Consider the following 17,863-nt stretch of genomic DNA (forward strand, 5'->3'; position numbering starts at 1 on the left):
CAGGTAGTGGTTTTGGTGAAATTGTGAAGGTGCTAGGCATGAGTTTGGGAAACGCTTTGAGAAATACTGTCCCTCACGTGCCAATGTGCACAATCCTTCACCTCCATCATAAATGCTTTTTCTTCATTCAAAATCTTCAAATCCTGTGTGAAAACAAAGATTGATAAAGAGCAGCCTCTCCTTCCTTCCTCAAACTTCTGAATACAGAGACTTAGGCACTCTCTGGCTGGTTCCTTCAGGACCTTGAGGTCTTCAAGACCTGCATCAGACTGCCTTTGTCCACTTCCCTGTTCATTAACATTTCCATTAGGAGCTGGACTTCTAAGTCAAAACACAAATGTAAGCCTGATCCTGTGCTATCTCTTGCTATCTTTCTTTTTTTTTTTTAGATGGAGTGTTGCACTGTTGCCCGGGCTGTAGTGCAGTGGCACTATCTCAGCTCACTGCAACCTCCACCTCCTGGGTTCAAGCAATTCTCCTGTCTCAGCCTCCTGAGTAGCTGGGATTATAGGCGCCTGCCACCATGCTCAGCTAATTTGTTTTTTTTAATTTTTATTTATTTATTTATTTTTTGAGACAGAGTTTTGCTCTTGTTACCCAGGCTAGAGTGCAATGGCGCGATCTCGGCTCACCGCAACCTCTGCCTCCCAGATTCAAGCCATCCTCCTGCCTCAGCCTCCCGAGTAGCTGGGACTACAGGCGCGCGCCACCATGCCCAGCTAATTTTTGTATTTTTAGTAGAGACAGGGTTTCACCATGTTGACAAGGATGGTCTCGATCTCTTGACCTCGTGATCCACCTGTCTCTGCCTCCCAAAGTGCTGGGATTATAGGCGTGAGCCACCGTGCCTGGCCTCTTTTTATTTTTAGTAGAGACGGGTTTTCATCATATTGACCAGGCTGGTCTCAAAATCCTGCCCTCGGGTGATCTGCCCGCCTTGGCTTCCCAAATTGCTAGATTACATATATGAGCCACCATGCCTGGCCCAAACTTGTGCTATCTCTTAGCAGTGCTAAGAAAACGACTGGTGCAACAAATTTCTAAAATGCATTTTTAAATATCAGTTTTATTTTTTCCTCATTGATGCAGAAGATAGCTTACTGTAACATCAAGTCTTTGAAATGAAAATGAGAACACAAAACCATTGTAAAGCAAGTAAAACATGCAATCATGACAACATTTTGTCAATTTAAGAAACTTGAAAAAGGAATAAGACATTCAGCTTTTGTATTTTTTAAAATAGAGACAAGGTTTCACCATGTCGGTCAGGCTGGTCTCGAACTCCTGACTTTAGGAATCCACCCACTTCAACCTCCCAAACTGCTGGAATTACAAGCATGAGCCACAATGCCTGTCCTGTCCTTGGACTTTAGTAAAAGTTTTTCTTGTAAGGTGATGGTTGTATTATTTAAAGGTATAGGGAAGAACAAAGAGGAGTCTAGCCCATCAAGAAAGAGGGTGTAGGCCGGGCGTGGTGGCTCATGCCTGTAATCTTAGCACTTTGGGAGGCCTGGGTGGGCGGATCACCTGAGGCCAGGAGTTCAAGACCAGCCTGACCAACACAGAGAAACCCCATCTCTACTAAAAATACAAAATTAGCCAGGCGTGGTGGTGCATGCCTGTAATCCCAGCTACTCGGGAGGCTGAGGCAGGAGGATGGCTTGAATCTGGGAGGCAGAGGTTGCGGTGAGCTGAGATTGCACCATTGCGCTCCATCCTGGGCAATAAGAGCAAAACTACATCTCAAAAAAAAAAAAAAAAAAAAAGGAAGGGGGTGTTACTGATAAATGACTAAAATGTGTGTGTTTTTCCTGAAATCTGTTTGCTCTGTGGTTATATGATGGTTATGACACATGCTTACTGCCACCACTTATAAAGGGAGAGGCCATGCTATACAGTCTCATCTATGTCGTACCCACAATATCATAGACATTATCCACTATTAAAAAAGAGAAGTTGACCGGGCGCGGTGGCTCATGCCTGTAATCCCAGCACTTTGGGAGGCCGAGGTGGGTGAATCACGAGGTCAAGAGATCGAAACCATCCTGATCAACATGGTGAAACCCCATCTCTACTAAAAATACAAAAAAAAAAATTAGCTGGGCATGGTGGTGCGTGCCTGTAATCCCAGCTACTCAGGAGGCTGAGGCAGGACAATTGCCTGAACCCAGGAGGCGGAGGTTGCGGTGAGCCAAGATCGTGTCATTGCACTCCAGCCTGGGTAACAAGAGCGAAACTCCGTCTCAAAAAAAAAAAAAAAAAAAAGAAGTAACAAAGGGGCTCCTGGTTGATGGAGCCTCCTACTGAGCCAGGACTGCACTGCACTGCACTGTACTCTACTGCAACCTGCCTCCATGTCCAAAACAGGTCAGAGAGTTCCATCAGGTGCTTAAAAGGCACTAAGCAAGAACAGCCCTTCTGGATTGTTTCTCTTGTCTCTCTCTTTTTTTTTTTCTTTTTTTATTGAGACAGAGTTTCATTCTTGTTGCCCAGGCTGGAGTTCAGTGGCGCAATCTCGGCTCACTGCAAGCTCTGCCTTCTAGGCTCAAGTGATCCTCCCTACTCAGCCTCCCCAGTAGCTGGGATTACAGGCAGCCGCCATCACTCCCAGCTAATTTTTGTATTTTTAGTAGAGATGGGGTTTTGCCATGTTAGCCAGGCTAGTGTTGAACTCCGGACCTCAAGTGATCCACTTGCCTTGGCCTGCCAAAGTCTTGGGATTACAGGCAAGAGCAACCGTACCTGGCTATTATATAGGTTTCTAGAAGATGTGATAATCTTTATTTATTTTTTTAGAGAAATGAGCATACTACAGATACGCATCTATTAAAAATTGAAATGTTCACTTAGGTGTTTTATTTGGCATGAAGTCTGAAGGATTTATTAAAATATATACTTAAATGCTTGACTCCAAAGTTTCTAAAATACTTTAATGAAAAAATAAATAGGCTGGGCATGGTGGCTCACACCTGTAATCCAAGCACTTTGGAGGCCAAGGCGGGTGGATCACCTGAGGTGGGGGAGTTCAAGACCAGCCTGACCAACATGGTGAAACCCTGTCTTTAAAACAAAAATAAAAAAAGAAAAAGAAAAAATAAATAAATATACTATATTAATGATCTAAGTACAAGCAATAGCAAGGAAAAAAATAGAAAGCAAATTTTTTTTTTTTGAGATGGAGTCTCGCTCTTATTACCCAGGCTGGAGTGCAGTGGCATGATCTCGGCTCATCACAACCTCCGCCTCCTGGGTTCAAGCAATTCTCCTGCCTCAGCCTCCCGAGTAGCTGGAACTACAGGTATGCACCACCATGCCCAGCTAATTTTTGTATTTTTAGTAGAGACGAGGTTTCACCATATTGACCAGGATGGTCTTGATCTCTTAACCTCGTGATCCACCTGCCTCAGCCTCCCAAAGTGCTGGGATTATAGGTGTGAGCCACCACGCCCGGCCAATTTTTTATTTTTATTTTTTGAGATGGGGTTTCATCATGTTGGTCAGGCTGGTCTCAAACTCCCGACATCAGGTGACCCATCTCGGCCTCCCAAAGTGCTGGGATTACAAGTATGAGCCACCACGCCCGGCCTGAAAGCAAATATTTTCTTAGGGGAGAAGAAATCTGAATGTATGTGGAATATTAAGGAGGATGAGAAATTAATTTAAGGAGGGGTGGTGGGGGAGGGAGAACATGAGGAAAAATAGCTAATGCATGCTAGATTTAATACCTAGGTGATGGGTTGATAGATGCAGCAAACCACTGTGGCACACACTTCCCTATGTAACAAAACCTTCATATCCTGCACATGTACCCTGGAACTTAAAATTTTAAAAAAAAGAGAAAAAAACATAATTTAAGCAAAATGGTTATCTTCGGCCAGCACAGTGGGTCATACCTGTAATCCCAGCACTTTGGGAGCCCGAGGTGGGCAGAAATTCAAGACCAGGAATTCAAGACCAGCCTGGCCATCATGGCAAAACCATGTCTCTACTAAAAGAGAAATACAAAAATATTAGCTGGGCATGGTGGCACATTCCTATAATCCCAGCTACTTGGGTGGCTCAGGCACAAGAAGCACTTGAACCTGGGAGGCACAGGCTGCAGTGAGCCGAGACGGCACGACTGCACTCAAGCCTAGGCAACAGTGTGAGACTCTGTCGCAGAAAAAAAAAAAGTTACTTTAATATGTTTGGGCTTATTAATTTATTGAGAGCATGTCACTCTGTTGCCCAGGCTGGAGTGCAGTGGTAGGATCTCAGCTCACTGCAACATCTGCCCCCCAGAACTCAAGCAATCATCCCACCTCAGCCTCCAGAATAGTTGGGACTACAGGTGCCTATCACCAGGCCCTGATAATCTTTGTATCTTTTGTAGAGACAGGGTTTCACTGTGTTGCCTTGGCTGGTCTCAAACTCCTGGAGTCAAGCTATCTGCCCACTTCGGCCTCCCAGTGTGCTGGGATTACAGGCATAAGCCACCGCGAATAGCCATATTTCCCACTTTGGTTTGGGCTTCTGAAAAAAATAAAGACACTTCTTTCTGCCTATCCTTACTATGTCATCCTCTGCAAGTCCTCGCCTCTGTATATGAATATATCTAACAACATTATCATGAAAAATCTATGCCAGAAATATGATTAATTCCACCCACAGCGGATGTTTTCTGATTGTATTTCTTAAGGCAAACAGCCCCAACAATAACATGTATTGAAAGCTACAGAAATATACAGATGGATAGACAGAAAAGGACTCAGACTGTCTAAGTAGTAAAGTTTGTGCAGAACTAGAAACAGAAATCCACCTGGGTCAGAGGTATAGGGTAAATTTCTCTTGCTGAGGCTCAGGTTTCTCCTTGATGCATGTTTAATGGCCCACCTAAGTTCAAGTGGAAGAGCATCTTTCTTCTTTGTTAACCAAACATGCCCAGGTAGAGTTGCTTCTCTTTTCTATGGTAGCTGCTGAGTTCTGACTGTGTTAGCTGGAGGTACCGCCGGACGTTGGCATCTTGGAAGATGATAGAGAAGCAATTAGAAACAGAGTCAGTTAAGACCATAATTGTACCTTGTGGCAGAAAAGAATTGTTAATGTGCTCCCACCATTTTTTTTTTTTTTGAGATGGAGTCTCACTCTGTTGCCCAGGCTGGAGTGCAGTGTGGCACAATCTCGGCTCACTGCAACCTCTGCCTCCCAGGTTCAAGCAATTGCCTCCCAGGTTCAACCAATTCTCCTACCTCAGCCTCCCAAGTAGCTGGGATTACAGGCATGTGCCACCATGCTCACATAATTTTTGTATTTTCAGTAGAGATGGTGTTTCTCCATGTTGGTCAGGCTGCTCTCCAACTCTTGACCTCAGGTGATCCACCCACCTTGGTCTCCCAAAGTGGTGGGCCATGAACCACCACGCACAGCCACATGCTCCCATTTTTATTTTTTGAGATGGAGTCTCGCTCTGTTGCCCAGGCTGGAGTGCAATGGCTTGATCTCAGTTTACCACAACCTCTGCCTCCCAGGTTCAAGTGATTCTCCTGCCTCAGCCTCCCAAGTAGCTGGGATTACAGGTGCCCAATACCATGGCTAGCTAATTTTTGTCTTTCTAGTAGAGACAGGATTTCACCATGTTGGCCAGGCTGGTCTCGAGCTCCTGACTTCATGATCTGCCATCCTTGGCCTCCCAGAGTGCTGGGATTACAAGCGTGAGCCACCGCACCCAGCCCACATGCTCCCATTTTTAAATCTCTCCAAGGCTAACGCCTGTGATCCCAGTACTTTGGGAGGCCAAGGCGGGTGGATCACAGGTTCAGGAGATCCAGACCATCCTGGCCAATAAGGTAAAACCCCGTCTCTACTAAAAATACAAAAATTAGCTGGGTGTGGTGGCAAGCACCTGTAGCCCCAGCTACTTGGGAGACCCAGGCAGGAGAATCGCTTGAACCTGCGGGGCAGAGGTTGCAGAGAGCTGAGATTGTGCCACTGCACTCCAGCCTGGGCTACAGAGCAAGACTCCATCTCAAAAAAAAAAGAGAAAGGCTGGGTGAGGTGGCTCACGCCTTTAATCTCAGCACTTTGGGAGGCCAAGGTGGGTGGATCACAAGGTCAGGTGTTTGAGAACAGCCTGGCCAACATATTGAAACCCCATCTCTACTAAAAATACAATCACTGCACTCCAGCCTAGGCGATAGTACGAGACTCTTGTCTCAAAAACAAACAAAACCTAAGATCCAAATATATCATGACCATTCTATGCAACAGTAACTCTCATTAATTAATAACATTTGGAATTACAAAAAAAATTTCTGTACAGGGCTGGACTGGCTGCTAATTTTTTTTTTTTTTTTTTTGAGACAGAGTTTCACTCTTGTTACCCAGGCTGGAGTGCAATGGTGCGATCTCGGCTCACTGCAACCTCCGCCTCCTGGGTTCAGGCAATTCTCCTGCCTCAGCCTCCTGAGTAGCTGGGATTACAGGCACGCGCCACCGTGCCCAGCTAATTTTTTGTATTTTTAGTAGAGATGGGGTTTCACCATGTTGACTAGGATGGTCTCAATCTCTTGACCTCATGATCCACCTGCCTCAGCCTCCCAAAGTGCTGGGATTACAGGCGTGAGCCACCGCGCCCGGCCCACTAATTTTTATTTATTTATTTTGAGACAGAGTCTCACCCTGTTGCCCAGAGTGGAGTGATCTCTGCTCACTGCAACCTCTGCCTCCCAGGTTCAATCAATTCTCATGCCTCAGCATCCCGAGTAGCTGGGATTACAGGTATGCACCACCACACCTGGCTAATTTTTCTATTTTTAGTGGAGACGAGATTTCACCATATTGGCCAGGCTGGTCTTCAACTCCTGACCTCGTGATTCATCTGCTTCGGCCTCCCAAAGTGCTGGGATTACAGGTGTGAGTCACTGAGCCTGGCCACTGGCTACTAATTTTTTAATGAAAGGAAGATCAGTGAAATAGCTACCATTAAAGGAGAGCCTCTTGTGGGTAGGGGGCTAGGGGAGAGATAGCATTAGGACAAATACCTAATGTAGATGACAGGATGCAGCAAACCACCATGGCATGTGTATAGCTATGTAACAAACGTTCTGCACATGTACCCCAGAACTTAAAGTATAATAAAAAAATTAAAATTATAATAATTTTTTTAAAATAGAGCCTTTAAAGATACTATTCATGTAGGTGACAATTTATGTACTTGAAGGTGAGAAACATGAACAAATGGCTCATACTTTATATCTTTAGAAATTCCTAATGGCTTTCCCAGTCATTTAGATTAGTGAGATTTTACTGCAGTGTTACACATTTGAGGACTCTGCTACTAGTATCCAATGGCTACTGTAACCCAGAATGCAAAAGGGAGACAATTTTCAGTGCTCAACCAACCAACATAGGAATGAGTCTCTCATCTCCCTCACAATTTCCTTTTTGCCTTGGAAACAAAGTCTCAAATTCTCTCTGAGTAGGCCTGCCCCTTTTCTAGGTCATACCTGGTGTTAGCTGAGCTAAAGGATAAAAATGATAGTGAAAGCAAATGCCAGACCCCAGCTGGAGAACTGGCAGAATGAGGATTATCAAGTGTATTTACTGGCATTCACGTATCCTATTGCAGTCACTCTTTTTATTTTTGAGACAGAGTCTCGTTCTGTCACCCCAGACGGAGTGCAGTGGTGCGATCTGGGCTCACTACAACCTCTGCCTCATGGATTCAAGCAATCCTCCTGCCTCAGTCTCCTGAGTACTGGGGATTACAGGTGCAAGCCACCACGCCTGGCTAAGTTGTATTTTTAGTAGAGACGGGGTTTTGCCGTGTTGCCAACTGGTCTTGACCTCCTGAGCTTAGGCAATCTGCTTGCCACAGCCTCCCAAAGTGCTAGGATTACAGACTGAGCCACCACACCTGGCTATTTTTTTTTTTTTTGAGATGGAGTCTCACTGTCTCCCAAGGTGGATTGTAGTGGCACAATCTCAGCTCGCTGCAACCTCCGCCTCCCAGGTTCAAGTGACTCTCCTACCTCAGCCTCCTGTATTACAGGTATACCTGTCACCACACCCGGCTAATTTTTGTATTTTTAGTAGAGATAGGGGTTTCACTATGTTGGCTAGGCTGGTCTTGAACTCCTAACCTCAAGTGATCTGCCCTCCTCAGCCTCCCAAAGTGCTAAGATTACAGGTGTGAGCCACCGCGCTCAGCCCCAGTCACTCTTAAAGACCAGGAACTGAACTTGAAAATAACACTTTTTTGTTGTTTCTTGGAGACAGATATCTGCTCACTGCATATCTCGGCTATGCTGCCCAGGCTGGAATTTAGTCATGCAATCTTGGCTCACTGCAACCTCTGCCTCCCGTTTTTTTATTTTTTATTGCATTTCAGGTTTTGGGGTACATGTGAAGAACATGCAAGATTGTTATATAGGTACATATATCGCAGTGTGATTTGCTGCCTTCCTCCCCATCACCTATATCTGGCGTTTCTCCCCATGCTATCTCTCCCCAACTCTCCACCCCCTGGTGTCCCTCCCCTTTTTCTCCCCGACGGACCCCAGAGTGTGATGCTCCCCTCCCTGTGTCCATGTGTTCTCAATGTTCAACACCCGCCTATGAGTGAGAACATGCAGTGTTTGATTTTCTGTTCTTGTGTCACTTTGCTGAGAATGATGGTTTCCAGGTTCATCCATGTCCTCACAAAGGACACGAACTCATCGTTTTTTATGGCTGCATAGTATTCCATAGTGTATATGTGCCACATTTTCCCTGTCCAATCTATCATCAATGGGCATTTGGGTTGGTTCCAAGTCTTTGCTATTGTAAACAGTGCCGCAGTGAACATTTGTGTGCATGTGTCCTTATGGTAGAACGATTTATAATCCTTTGGATATATACCCAGTAATGGGATTGCTGGGTCAAATGGAATTTCTATTTCTAGGTCCTTGAGGAATCGCCACATTGTCTTCCACTGCCTCCTGGTTTTAAGTGATTCTCCCTGCCTCAACTCCTGAGTAGCTGGGATTACAGGTGCCCACCACCATGCCTGGCTAGTTTTTGTATTTTTTTTTTTTTTTTTAGTAGAGATGGGGCTCTGCCATGTTGGCTAGGCTGGTCTTCAGCTCCTGACCTCAGGTGATCCTCAGCCTCCCAAAGTGCTGGGATTACAGGCGTGAGCCACTGTGCCAGGTCCCGAAAAACAACACTTTTTTTTTTTTTTTTTTTTTTTTCTGAGACGGAGGTTTGCTCTTGTTGCCCAGGCTGGAGTGCAATGGCACCATCTCGGCTTACTGCAACCTCTGCTTCCCATGTTCAAGCGATTCTCCTGCCTCAGCCTTCCGAGTGGCTGGGATTATAGGCATGTGCCACCATACCCAGCTAATTTTTTTTTTTTTTATAGATGGGGTTTCACCACGTTGTCTAGGCTGGTCTCAAACTCCTGACCTCAGGTGATCCGCCCACCTTGGCCTCCCAAAGTGCTAGGATTACAGTCATGAGCCACGGCACCCAGCCTACCCAGCTAATTTTTGTATTTTTAATAGAGATGGGGTTTTTCCATGTTGGTCAGGCTGGTCTCGAACTCCTGACCTCAGGTGATCTGCCCACTTCAGCCTCCCAAAGTGCTGAGATTACAGGCACGAGCCACTGTGCCTGGCCAAAACAACACTTTTTAAATCCTTGTGTTTGGCCTGGGGGTGGGGGCATTATATATAACAGTATTGAATGAAATAGGCATACATATAAGTCTGTTTCACATATATATCTCATATATATGATGCCTATTTTATATATATTTATGTATATTTATAAATAAAAGTACACTCATATGTATACATTTATATATTAAAATAGGCATACAGACATCTATCTATATATATATATATTTTTGAGATGGTGTTTCACTCTTGTTGCCCAGGCTGGAGTGCAATGGCACAATCTTGGCTTACTGCAACCTCTTCCTCCCAAGTTCAAGCGATTCTCCTGCCTCAGCCTCTCTCATAGCTGGGATCACAGGCATGGGCCACCATGCCCGGCTAATTTTGTATTTGTAGTAGAGATGGGGTTTCTCCATGTTGGTCAGGTTTGTCTCAAACTCCTAACCTCAGGTGATCGCCTGCCTAAGCCTCCCAAGTGCTGGGATTATAGGCAGGAGCCACCGCACCCAGCCAGGTATATATATATACGAAACAGACATACCAATATATATAGTATATGCCTGTTTAAGCATCAACACCTGACACATGAAACTAATAATACTGGCTGGTCATGGTGGCTCACACCTGTAATCCCAGCACTTTGGGAGGCTGAAGTGGGCACATCACCTGAAGTTGGGAATTTGAGATCAGCCTGACCAACATGGAGAAACCCTGTCTCTAATAAAAATACAAAATTAGCTGGACATGGTAGTGCTTGCTGTAATCTTAGCTATTCAGGAGGCTGAGGCAGGAGAATCGCTTGAACCCAGGAGGTGGAGGTTGCGATGAGCTAAGATCGTGCCATTGCACTCCAGCCTGGGCAACAATAGCGAAACTCCATGTCAAAAAAACAAAAGAAAAAAGGCCTAGTCATCATACACTTTTTCACACAATTTGAATTCCCAACCATGTGAATGTATTACTTATTGAAAATAATACATTGGCAAAGTAAAATAAAATCCCCCTTCCACACAGATCCACCCCAGCAAGACAATTTTGTCTTCAGCATTTCAAAGCCCCTTTGACTCACCTTTAGGCTGCCTATTGATGGCAGCCAGGAGGTAGTGCCGGGCCTGGTCATAGTCCTGTAGATGGAAAAAGGCCACTCCCGCCCGATACAAGGCCTTGGCATTATCAGGCTGTCGTTCCAGGACTTTCTGACTATATTCTCTCACTCGTTCATAGTTCACTGGCTCCATCTGAAGGAGACAGGCTAATGGGCCATATGAAAGGAGAGAAGTGGGAGGAGGGGCTTGTTACACCAGGTTCCACTGGCCAGCTCAAGGCAGTACCGGTATCAACAACATTCAGTCAACAAAAGCTGAAGTGTCTCCCATATGCCAGATACTCTTCTACACACTGGGGATGCAGCAGTGAATAAAAGCTTCACATATCTTGTAATGTACTTCAATATTTACTGATTTTCTGCTACATATTTAGTATTGAGTTAGGCCAAGCTATAAAGCTGGTAAGAACATACTTTAAAATTTACTTAAAACTCATCTTTGGGCTGAGCATGGTGGCTCATGCCTTAGGCCAAGCTATAAAGCTGGTAAGAACATACTTTAAAATTTACTTAAAACTCATCTTTGGACTGAGCATGGTGGCTCATGCCTATAATCCTAGCACTTTGGGAGGCTGAAGTGGGAGGATCGCTTGAGCCCAAGAGTTCAAGACCAGCCTAGGCAACACAGTGAGACCCCCATTGCCTTTTTTGGTAGGGTATTCACTGCAGTGTTATAACAAATATATTCTGGATAACATAAGTATTCCTTTTTTTTTTTTTTTTTTTTTTGAGATGCAGTCTTGTACTGTTGCCCAGGCTGGAGTGCAGTGGCACGATCTCAGCTCACTCACTGCAACCTCCACCTCCCAGGTTCAAGCAATTCTCTGCCTCAGCCTCCCGAGTAGATGGGATGACAGGCACCTGCCACCACGCCCAGCTAATATTTTTGTATTTTTAGTATAGACAAGGTTTCACCATCTTGGCCAGGTTGGTCTTGAACTCCTGAACTCATGATCCACCTGCCTGGCCTCCCAAAGTGCTGGGATTATCGGCGTGAACCACTGCACCTGGCCTTTTTTTTCTTTTCTTTTTTTTTTTTTAAAAGACAGTCTCACTCATCACCGAGGCTGGAGTGTAGTATCATGATCTTGGCTCACTGCAATTTCCCTGTCCCAGGTTCAACTGATTCTTCTGCCTCAACCTCTGAGTAGTTCGGATTACAAAAATGTGTCACCATGTGCAGCTAATTTTTGTGTTTTTAGTATAGATGGGTTTTCACCATGTTGGCCAGGCTGGTCTTGAACTCCTGACCTCAAGTGATCTGCCCACCTTGGCCTCCCAAGGATTATAGGCATGAGCCACCATGTCCAGCCAAGACCCTATTATGATTCTGAGTATGATTATTGAGACAGTGTTTCCCTCCTGTTGCCCAGGCTGGAGTGCAATGGCATTATCTCAGCTCACTGCAACCTCCGCCTCCGGATTCAAGCAGTTCTCCTGCCTCAGCCTCCCAAGTAGCTGGGGTTACAGGCACCCACTACCATGCCTGGCTAATTTTTTTTGTGTGTGTGTGAGATGGAGTATTGCTCTGTTGCCCAGGCTGGAGTGCAGTGGTGCAATCTCAGCTCACTACAATCTCTGCCTCCCAGGTTCAAGCAATCCTCTGCCTCAGCCTCCCCAGTAGCTAGGATTATAGGCACCCACCACCACGCTTAGCTAATTTTTATATTTTTAGCAGAGACTGGGTTTTACCATCTTGGCCAGGCTGGTCTTAAACTGACCTTGTGATTCACCCACCTCGGCCTCCCAAAGTGCTGGGATTACAGGTGTTAGCCACCGTGCTAGGACCCATTTTTCTTCTTCTTTTTTTATCTGAAAATTTCAAAAACCAGAGCCAGGGCCCACTGTATCTCTTCTACCCAAGGCTCTATGTCCTAAATCCCCCATTTCGCCACAGTTTTTATATTGCGGCTTGGTTAACAACGGTTGCCGCCAGGTGCAGTGGCTCACGCCTGTAATCCCAGTACTTTGGGAGGCTGAGGTGGGCAGATTACATGAGGTCAGAAGTTCGAGACCAGCCTGACCAATATGGTGAAACCCCATCTTTGAAAAAAAAAGAGAAAAAGAAAAAAAAACAACGGTTGCCATTAATGATGTGAGGAAACAGCAAGCACTGTGCTATGTGATTCATATACACTGTCGCGTTTAATCTTCTCATCTACACTATTAAACAAGTATTACTATCTTCATTTAGTGGATGAAGAAATCAAGACTCAGAGAAGTAAGCTGTCCAAGATCTTAGAGATTCTAGGTGGAATGAATTGAGTGAAGTGTTCTCTAAACCCAAAATCATCATTCTCAATAACAATACAGTATATGACTTCACTATTCTCTTGGATGACTTAATGAGACCTTAAAATACAAACCTACAGAGGAGGCAATTCAGGTTAATGTTCTGCCTTTTTATGATTAAGAAGGGAAACACATTCCCTATTTCACAACTGTGAGAATTAAACATACTATTATTGAATCATGGGGCTGAGGAAGACCAAGAATCAGCACTGATGAGGGCATTAAAGGGCCTGTGCTTATGTTTGTATCCCTTCTACAACATCCCCACCAAGTGGTCATATGGTTTATACTTAGATATTTCCCCAGAGGTCAACCAACCTGTTACCCTTGCTTATTAATTCAACAACCAGTTCTTGTGCATTGACCATGTGCCAGGCACTGAGCTAGGAGCAGAGGATATGAGAAACAAGGCTGTCATCCTGATTTATTTATTTATTTTTTTTTGGAAACAGTTTCACTCTTGTTGCCCAGGCTGGAGTGCAAGGCGCGATTTCGGCTCATTGCAACATCCGCCTCCTGGGTTCAAGCGATTCTCCTGCCTCAGCCTCCTAAGCAGTTACAGGCATGCGCCACCATACCCAGCTAATTTTGTATTTTTAGTAGAGAGAGAGTTTCTCTATTTTGGTCAGGCTGGTCTTGAACTCCCAACCTCAGGTGATCCACCACGCCCAGCCCAGCTTGATGATTAAAAAGCTTGAGAACGGGTGCGGTGGCTGGCTCACATCTGTAATCCCAGTACTTTGGGAGGCTGTGGCAGGCGGATCACTTGAGGTCAGGAGTTCAAAACCCGCCTGGCTATCATTGTGAAAACGCATCTCTACTAAAAATACAAAGAAATTAGCCAGGCTTGGTGGTGAGCACCTGTAATCCCAGCTACTCGGGAGGCTGAGGCAGGAAAATCGATTGAACCCAGAAGGCGGAGGTTTCGGTGAGCTGAGATCACACCACTGCACTTCAGCCTGGGTGACAGAGCAAGAGCCCCTCTCCAAAAAAAAAAAAAAAAAAAGAATGTATATTAGGGAATTGGCCAAAAAATCAAGGAGATGAATTGTTTTAGAGATGAATACTTGTAAATCTTGACTCTCCAGGTGGACTTGAGATGTAATTTTAAAAATCACTTTTAGGCTATAAGGAAGGGTAAAAACTACTCCTAATAAATTTCTATGGCCTCATCCTGGATTGTTAGAATGTTCTAATATACTGCAATATATATATATATTTAATTTTTTTTTTTTTAAAGACGGGGTTTCACCATGTTGGTCAGGCTGGTCTTGAACTCCCGACCTCAGGTGATCCACCCACCTTGGCCTCCAAAGTGCTTGGATTACAGGGGTGAGCCACCACGCCCGGCCATATACTGCAATATAAGTTTATTAGTTCTATGTTTATTTTGTCTGCCATAGAACAGACCTAAGACATCTCCTTCACTTAGCAGGTTAATTTTATTTATTTATTTTTTTAGACAGGGTCTGGCTCTGTTGCCCAGGCTGGAGTGCAGTGGCTCACAGTTCACTGCAGGCTCCACCTCTTGGGCTCAGGTAATCCTCCCACTTCAACCTCCCAGTAGCCTGGACCACAGGTGCATGCCACCATGACTGGCTAATTTTTAATATTTTTGTAAAGACTGGGTTTTGCCATGTTGCCCAGGCTGATCTCAAACTCCTGGACCCAAGAGATCCACCCACCTCAGTCTCCCGAAGTGCTGGGATTACAGGCATGAGTCACCATGCCAGGCCAAGCAGGTTAATCTTGGTGATCTAACTGTGGCATGTATCTTTTCACCCAAGACCACAAAGAGATGAAAGATAGTTATCCATGTTACCTAAATTATAGGAAAGAGAAAAATAAGGAAAAGCTATACAACCGACTGAATATAATAAAGGATATAAACCACCGGCTAAAGCAATCACCGTGTTTCCCAAATATTAAATGTTCCTTAAACAATGGACTGACCTTAGGTATAGTTTTTCTCTATAGCGTGCAAAATTCCCTAAAGCTATCAGCAATACTCAGAAGGCTGTTAGAAATGTAAACTGGGGCTGGGCATGGTGGCTCACACATGTAATCCCAGCACTTTAGGAGGCAGAGGCATATTGATCATCTGAGGTCAGGAGTTTGAGACCAGCCTAACCAACATGGTGAAACCCCATCTCTACTAAAAATACAAAAATTAGCCAGGTGTGCCAGGAGCGGTGGCTCACGCCAGTAATCCCACCACTTTGGGAGGCCTAGGCAGGTGGATCACCTGAGGTCAGGAGTTCGAGACCAGCCTGACCAACATGGAGAAACCCCCGTTTCTACTAAAAATACAAAAATCAGCGGGGCATAGTGGCGCATGCCTGTAATCTCAGCTACTCGAAAGGCTGAGGCAGGAGAATCGCTTGAACGCGGGGAGGCAGAGGTTGTAGTGAGCCGAGATCTCGCCATTGCACTCCAGCCTGGGCAAGAAGAGCAAAACTCCGTCTCAAATTAAAAAAAAGAAAGAAAAAAGAAAAGAAAAAAAAAATAATATATATATATATATTAGTCGGGTGTGGTGGCTCATGCCTGTAATCCCAGCACTTTGGGAGGGCGAGGCATGCGGATCAAGAGGTCAGGAGATCGAGATCATCCTGGCTCACACGGTGAAACCCCATCTCTACTAAAAACACAAAAAATGAGACCGCCGTGGTGGTGGCACGCACCTGTAGTCCCAGCTACTCAGGAGGCTGAGGCAGGAGAATCGCTTGAACCTGGGAGGTGGAGGTTGCAGTGAGCCAAGATCGCGCCACTGCGATTTTGAGACTCTGTCTCAAAAAAAAAAAAAAAAAAAAAAAAAGGTCTGGCGCGGTGGCTCACGCCTGTAATCTCAGCACTTTCGGAGGCCGAGGCGGGTGGCTCACGACGTCAGGAGTTTGAGACAAGCCTCGCCAAGATAGTGAAACCCGGTCTCTACTAAAAATACAAAATTAGCGGGCGAGGCGGTGATCGCCTGTAATCCCAGCTACTCAGGAGGCTGAGGCAGGGGAATCGCTTGAACCTGGGAGAAGGAGGTTGAAGTGAGCCGAGATGGCGCCATTGCACTCCAGTCTGGAGACAGAGTGAAACTCCGTCTTAAAAAAAAAAAAAGAAGAAGAAGAAATGCAAACTGGCAAATTGGTAGCCCCCATGTCAGACCCATCCGAATCTCTGGGGATGGGGCCTAGGAGGCTGTGCTTTAACAAACTCTCCAGGTGAAGTCTGGTAAGCCCTGCTCTACTGCAACTTAGAGCCCCACAGATTGGCAGGATATTCCAATTCATGGCAGAATAAATGGATGACGGTAAAGAAAACAAAAGCGTTTTTTCCCCAATGTTCACAGATGTTCATGTTCCTATCTTACTGCTTTCCAGCCACCCTTTAGCCCTGTTCTTACCAGCTAGATTGTTGTAGCAGTCTGTCTGGGTGGTATGCAGTACGTTTTCTTGTTCAGGTGTGAGGGCGGGGCCCTGAGGTCCGAGATTAGGTATCGGAGAGGGCAGACTTGGATCCAGACCCCGCAGCTGAAGCAGAGCTCGATGATACCTACTCACAGCATCTCGGTACTTCCCTTCCCGGTAGCGTTGGTTCCCTTCCTCCTTGTACAGCTGAGCCTCCTGCAGACGCTTCTCCATAACTGTCGCCTAGGGTTCTTGTGGAACTGGGAAGTGAAGGAGAAACTGAAGCTCTGGGGTTGGGAGCAAAATAACGGATTCTAATAGCCAATTTAAAAAGGTAGGAAATTACCCTTCTCCCGGAGGATGCACGCCACAGGGACCTGCGGTTTGCTAATTTCGACTCACAGCCCCACCTCTCCTTTCTGCAGCCTTTTTCGTCAGAAGCGCAGGAAAGTACGTAGGAAGGCGATGGGGGAATAATGAAGCCAAATATTAAGTGACTTCCTAAAGAGGGGATGCCGGCGTAAGGAGACTTCCCGAAAAAGCCAGGCAAGGCCCTACTCAGGAATTGTGGCGGGCGTGAGAACGCCGGGCAAATTGGAGTCCACCTTACTTCTGGACACGCCCCCTGACCCGGAAGTAGAAGTGAGTGGGTGGGACTACTGCTAAAAGAAGTCCAGAGGACTTGCAGCAATTCCAGTTCTTTATTCTTCCTAATTCAACATTTGTTGACGTCAGTGCTATAAACTGGGAAGCCAAGGTGAATGAGGTGTGTGCACCTCAACGTACAAGCGAGTCTGAGGTGTCCGCATAAACGTCACAGCTGCAAGCCCACCCGGCGACCAGTTTCTCGCCCTCTGCAGATGCCCAAGCCCGGAAGTCTCCTGGGCCTCGGTTTACCGGTGGGAGTAAAGAGAGGAAAGGGTCAGATCTGCCGATGGCTTGGTATCTTAAAGGATCGCGCCCGTCGCGCCACGCCGCCCAATCAGAAGAAGCTCCGGAAAAATAATCCCGCAGAAACGACCCCGCCTCTCCAGCGGACCAACCCGGGGGGAAAAAAAAAAAAAAAAAAAATCCCCTGCGGCTTCGCCAATTGGAAAAATCCGGGCGATCACGGATGACCAATCGGAACGGCAAATGACGATTCAAGTTGTCCAATAAGAGAAAAAGGGCGGAGTCAGAGCGTCTGTTGCTGGGTAGAACCTTGAGGCAGTGAGGAAAAACGAGGACCCAGGATTACTGTTTCTTGGTTCTGGAGAGCCCTTTTACTTCCTAGCTAGAAAAATAATTGGTAGTAGGCTTACATGTTGCAACACATTCTCTTCTGACTTTTTTTGTTGTTAATTCTGCAAGCAGATAGTAGGGAAAAGGGGCTAGCGACCCCTAAGACGCCGCAGCAATTGGAAGTCGGACGGAAGTAAGGGTGGTGGGAGGGG

At 45.8% G+C, this 17,863-nt stretch overlaps 1 protein-coding gene across 1 annotated transcript; it reads right to left on the reverse strand.

Annotated features, from left to right (window-relative positions):
• Positions 1-1,037: 1,037 nt before the first annotated feature.
• On the reverse strand, positions 1,038-17,436 carry TTC9C (tetratricopeptide repeat domain 9C). Its single transcript, XM_012454445.3, has 4 exons — positions 16,777-17,436; positions 16,427-16,690; positions 10,705-10,887; positions 1,038-5,001 (listed from the first exon to the last, which is right to left on the reverse strand). Exons 2-4 carry the CDS (start codon positions 16,662-16,664, stop codon positions 4,907-4,909), a joined length of 516 nt encoding a protein of 171 aa, XP_012309868.1. The 5' UTR covers positions 16,665-16,690; positions 16,777-17,436; the 3' UTR covers positions 1,038-4,906.
• Between the last annotated feature and the right edge of the window lie 427 nt (positions 17,437-17,863).

Source organism: Aotus nancymaae, unplaced genomic scaffold (genome assembly GCF_030222135.1).
Source record: "Aotus nancymaae isolate 86718 unplaced genomic scaffold, 86718_ANA_hifiasm-v0.15.2.pri h1tg000059l, whole genome shotgun sequence".
NCBI classification, from domain to species: Eukaryota; Metazoa; Chordata; class Mammalia; order Primates; family Aotidae; genus Aotus; species Aotus nancymaae.

Excerpts from the sequence above, each read along its gene's own strand:
- TTC9C (XM_012454445.3), bottom strand. The coding sequence starts at position 16,664 with ATGGAGAAGCGTCTGCAGGAGGCTCAGCTGTACAAGGAGGAAGGGAAC. Across the intron at positions 10,888-16,426 it reads CTGCTACAACAATCTAGCTG|CCTGTCTCCTTCAGATGGAG; the intron begins GTAAGAACAGGG and ends ATGGCCCATTAG. Across the intron at positions 5,002-10,704 it reads CATCAATAGGCAGCCTAAAG|ATGCCAACGTCCGGCGGTAC; the intron begins GTGAGTCAAAGG and ends TCATCTTCCAAG.